Source organism: Coffea arabica, chloroplast (assembly GCF_036785885.1).
Source record: "Coffea arabica chloroplast, complete genome".
Taxonomy (NCBI): Eukaryota; Viridiplantae; Streptophyta; class Magnoliopsida; order Gentianales; family Rubiaceae; genus Coffea; species Coffea arabica.
The window spans coordinates 2,501-7,500 of NC_008535.1; the positions used below are offsets into that span (position 1 = coordinate 2,501).

A 5,000-nucleotide genomic window follows, 5' to 3' on the forward strand; every position below is an offset into this window, starting at 1 on the left:
GGTAAGATTTCCATTTATTCATCAAAAGAGGCGTCCCATTTGAAACCAGAATGGATTTTCCTTGATACCTAACATAATGTATGAAAGGATCTTTGAACAACCATAGACTGGCTTGAAAATCCTTAGCAAAGACTTCTACAAGACGTTCTTTTTTTTCATAGAAATATATCCGTTCAAGAAAGACTCCAAAAGATGTTGATCGCAAATGAGAAGATTGCTTACGGAGAAAGAAGAAAATGGATTCGTATTCACATACATGAGAATTATATAACAAGAAGAATAATTTTTGATTTCTTTTTGGTGAAAAATCAAAACTGGGTTTCTTTCTATCAATAAGAGTATTCCAATTCCAATATTCGTGGAAAAAGAATCGTAATAAATGCAAGGAGGAGGCGTCTTTTACCCAATAACGAAGGTTTTGAACCAAGATTTCCAGATGTACGGGATGGGGTATTAGTATATCTAACACAGAATTTAAATGTGAAAAATTGTTCTCTAAGAAAGGAAATGGTGAATGAATTGATCGTAAATTACGAAATTTTAATATCCCTTTCCCCCCTTGAGAAGATATTAATCGTATATAAAATGGAATTTCCACAATAAATGCAAGTCCTTCTGATATTGTTTGAGAATATAAATTCTTGTTGTGACCAAAAAATAGATTTTGATTAGAATTATTAGCAAAAATAATAAAATGATTTTGTTGATAAATTCGAGTAATTAAACGTTTCACAATTAGGAAACTGGATTTATTATCATAAACTGGATTTTCTAACAAAATCGATCGGTTTAAACTATGATCATGAGCAAGTGCATAAATATACTCCTGAAAGATAAGTGGATATAGAAAGCCGTGTTGTTGAGATCTATCAAGCTGTAAATATCCTTGAATTTCCTCCATTTGATTTTAATTTGAACCAAAGGTAGAAGATTTGGGGGTTATCAAATGATACATAGTGCGATACAGTCAAAACAAAGTATTTTAGTAATAAAAGATACCTCGGGGCGAGTATAAACTTATAAACAGATTCTCTATCCTCTCTTTTTTACATTTTTAGTCATTTTTAGTCTATGTTATAGTATAACAAGATGGTTAGAAATCTTTTATTTTTTCAACCCAATCGCTCTTTTGATTTCGGAAAAATTTTCTTTATCAATATACTGTTTCTTCTACACACACATCTCCGTTTCATAATGGAGAGTTAGAATAGTTAGGATTCGTTGAAAAATTGAGAATTCACTCATGGGAGTGAAAGCTTTCCTGCACCGGGCACTAATATATTTTTAACGTCTAATTAGATCAGGAAATTATTCCAAATTCAGAGCAGAAGCTCGTTTCTTTATCTTTCCCTATAATTAATTGAAGCCGCGAGGCCCTATCCATTTATTCATTCAACCCAACTTTATTTTCTTCCATTCCAAGAATTCGAACCGGGTTTTTCTTTTCTACTGATCCGGTAAAAATGAAACATTCTCAGAACTCTCCCTCAATCCGACATGCTGTTTTTTCCATTCATTCCCTTTCAGGATCAGTCGTGGTCTTTCAAACTTTACCGATGGTATAGATGAATCCCCTGCTTCATCTAAATGTGTAAAAGATGCTAGCCGCACTTAAAAGCCGAGTACTCTACCGTTGAGTTAGCAACCCGAAGAATAAATTAAAATAAAAAATAAATAAAAAAGAAATTAAAAAAATCTATAAAATATAATATATAATATATTAAGTGTATAGATACAATCAGAATGAAAACAAATTCAACAAAGACATTAGACAAGGCAATCAAAGTGTTGAGCTAACAAATAAAAAAAGATTTTCTAATGCATTCAAAACAAAAACATAAAAATGAAATGAATAGAGGCAGATGAAAATACAAGAAATTCTCAGAAAAAATTCGATAAAAATAAAAAAATAGATAAATATCAAAATTTATAGACCGACCCCCCTTAATTTACTTTTTCATTTACTTTTTCAATCAATCAAAAAACCTTGCATATAATAGAACCCACGGTTTGAAAGTAAAAAAAACAAACCTAGGGCACGAAACTAAATAGATCCACTTGACTTATCACAATGAATTATATTTGTTCGATACACTGTTGTCAATAGAAATGTTGCGAAAAGAATATATGGAAAAAAATACAATAAATTCAATTGACAGTTAAAATACAAACTGATCAAATCGTTGGATTGACACTGCATATCTAAATAATTCTATTCTACACGTGTAGATGAGAAAATAAATAAGGACGTGGTGAAAAAGTCCCTGATTTATTTAATCCACACCAATCAAAAATGTATTCAATAAAAAATAAAATAAGTAGAATAAGCAAACTTACCTCGATTCCCTCTTTCTTTTTTATAAGACTTTGTCGCATAGAATATGAGAAAACAATGAAAAATAGATACTAATAGGGCGGGAAGGGGGGGTGTAGTGACTTTTCTATAATTTTATAGAATCTTTCTCTATTCTTTTTTATATACCCCCCTTTTTGCATTTCTTTCCTTAATTGAACTTCATTTGATTAGGGCGAAGTTCCTTAAAAACCCCCGCCTTTTTAAAAATATCTTGAACAGTTCCTGTAGGTTGAGCACCCTGTTCAAGGAAATATAGAATAGCAGTAACGTTTAAATAAGTTTGATTCTTTATCGGATCATAAAAACCCACTTTCTGCAGATCTTTTCCTTCTCTTCGGGATCGAACATCAATTGCAACGATTCGAAAGACAGCTCATTGAGATAGATGTAAATGAACAATACCCCTCCTAGAAACGTATAGGAAGTTTTCTCTTCGTACGGCTCGAGAAAAAAATAATTTGATTCGAAGTTTTATCTATGTATTGAATTCTAGTAAATCATAAAAGGTGCATAAAATCATCAAATCAATTAGACTGCGGTTTAAGTCTTTTTTTTCTTTTTCATTCCTGAAAAAAAAAAAAGAAATCATTCGTACTCATAACTCAAGTTAGATAACTTTTAAATAGCTCAAAAGAAAATTGTTAGGCAATTTCATTTATTGAGTGGTCTTTACCCCCTTATTTGTCTCCTTTAAAATTTTTATTTCTTATCTTAAGATACTAAGTCGGGCTCATTTATTGAGACAATTTAAATGGTGTTTCCTTGTTCTGAGATCCTTTATCAATCATTGGGTTTAGACATTCCTTCGGTCCTTCTTAATCCTTTCAAAATGGCAGCAACATACCCTTTTTGGAATTTCCTTCTATCAAAGAATCTTGTGGACATTTGATTCCCGCGTGATACACTTTGGGTCGAAAAAGTTTGATTAATCCCAACAAATTTTCCTTTTGAATGGGAAACTTCCTCGAATAGGATCCTTTCGATTTTTATATCGAAGTTATATTCTCACGAAGTTGTTCCAATTTATTGATTTGCATTAACCCTAGATTTTTGCTCCGAGAAATCAATTAATACTTTCTACTCGAGCTCTATCCTGGACTATTTACATTACCAAATGATGTCGAGCCAAGAGCACTTTCATTCCTATAGAAATGGAAAATGGTGGATATAATAAAGAATCCACAAAAGGTCGTCTCCTTCAAGTCGCACGTTGCTTTCTACCACATCGTTTCAAACGAAGTTTTAGCATAACATTCCTCTAATTTGGAACCGGTATGGAATTGATTCAATTATGGAATCATGAATAGTCATTGGTTCAATTAGTGCATAGACGTCGTACTCTATACTCTTTTTATAGATAGATATAGATCAATAAAGATTTTTCTAAAGAAGTTTTAGTAAGACCTCTATCAAAGAGTCCATTTAACTTCTAAGGAATCATTAAAAATATTCATAATTTTAAAAAACATTCATAATTAAAAAAAGCTCGTATCATTATTTGAATAAAATTGACAATAAGGACCCTATTTGATCATCGTAGAAAAGATAAGTCCTTCTTAATTGAATTAAATTAATAAACTAGAGCAAACAAAAAAATAAATAGGTAAGGGAGGGGTTTTCGTATCTATCAAATCAACTGAACAACTGCCCTGTCACCATTCTAATCTAAATAGTCTATATTACAAATTTCAATTTGTAATTTTCGTATCACAAAACTTTTTCACACAAAAATCGAAAGACTTTTATTAGTGAAATAGAACAATAAAAACATATACGATAAACTTTTCCTCATTTTATATGTATTTTTTTAAGTAACATTATTATCTTACTAGAAATAGAAAGTGAATAAAAAACAATAAAAGATATAAAGCACCACCATCTCATGTGTTACATAGATTTACAATTTTTCATTAGGACCCAACACGAAATACCCAAACTGAGATTCAAAGAAAATATATCGGTTGTTAAATATATAATTACATAATATAGCATTGGAGTTTTGTTAAATTTTTGATAATGTAGTTCGGACAGACGCAAATATTTTAATATCTCCCATTAATGATTAATTCTTATCTGCTCACCCATTCTATGGGAATAATGGGACATAACAGAAATGAAAAAGGGGATTCTGATCGCAGATACAAACTACCTAGACACAAAACTAAAGAAGTCCAGATTAAGCTGTTCCTTTTTTTATTTCAACCTAACCTATATTAACATTAAGAGACTTAATTCTATTGAGTTTGAGTCAACTTTATTAGTACCAAATATAGTTAGAATTCAGAAATCCATAGAAAAATTAATAAATAATTAGACTACCCCATTTACGAGATAAAGAATAATAGATAGAATCGTTGAAAATTTCAATTTTGATAAAATAGAAAATAGATATGGGACAGAGGGTTTTTCTAAATAACTAACTTCTCTAAATTAGGAAGATTTTGAACATATAATGAAAAGATCACTCGCCCTTTTTGAATTTGAATTCAAACGTGTGGAATTCATGTTCCCATCTTACCCGGATCCTAAATAGATTAATTTATACCTGCGTGTTATTTGAACTCGATTGAGTTAAGTTTGTGAAAAAAGTATGATTCATAAAAGATAAAAATCAGAAATCAGAAACACATTTCACCTAAAATTA

At 30.5% G+C, this 5,000-nt stretch overlaps 2 protein-coding genes and 1 non-coding gene across 3 annotated transcripts in view; all 3 read right to left on the reverse strand. All coding sequences in view use genetic code 11, as the record gives it.

The window, feature by feature from the left end:
* matK (maturase K) overlaps positions 1 to 901 on the reverse strand; it is a 1,518-nt gene extending 617 nt beyond the window's left edge. The window contains exon 1 of the mRNA in view: positions 1 to 901. This exon is cut by the window's left edge and continues 617 nt beyond it. Within this exon, the coding sequence (YP_817463.1) occupies positions 1 to 901 (901 nt within the window).
* A 710-nt stretch (positions 902 to 1,611) lies between these two features.
* trnK-UUU lies at positions 1,612 to 1,648 on the reverse strand. The gene has a single exon. It is a non-coding gene; the product is annotated as a tRNA-Lys (tRNA).
* Positions 1,649 to 2,504: 856 nt separating this feature from the next.
* rps16 (ribosomal protein S16) lies at positions 2,505 to 3,605 on the reverse strand. The gene is made up of 2 exons: positions 3,566 to 3,605; positions 2,505 to 2,731 (listed from the first exon to the last, which is right to left on the reverse strand). The coding sequence occupies exons 1-2, from the start codon at positions 3,603 to 3,605 to the stop codon at positions 2,505 to 2,507; spliced, it is 267 nt and encodes an 88-aa protein (YP_817464.1).
* Positions 3,606 to 5,000: the final 1,395 nt, after the last annotated feature.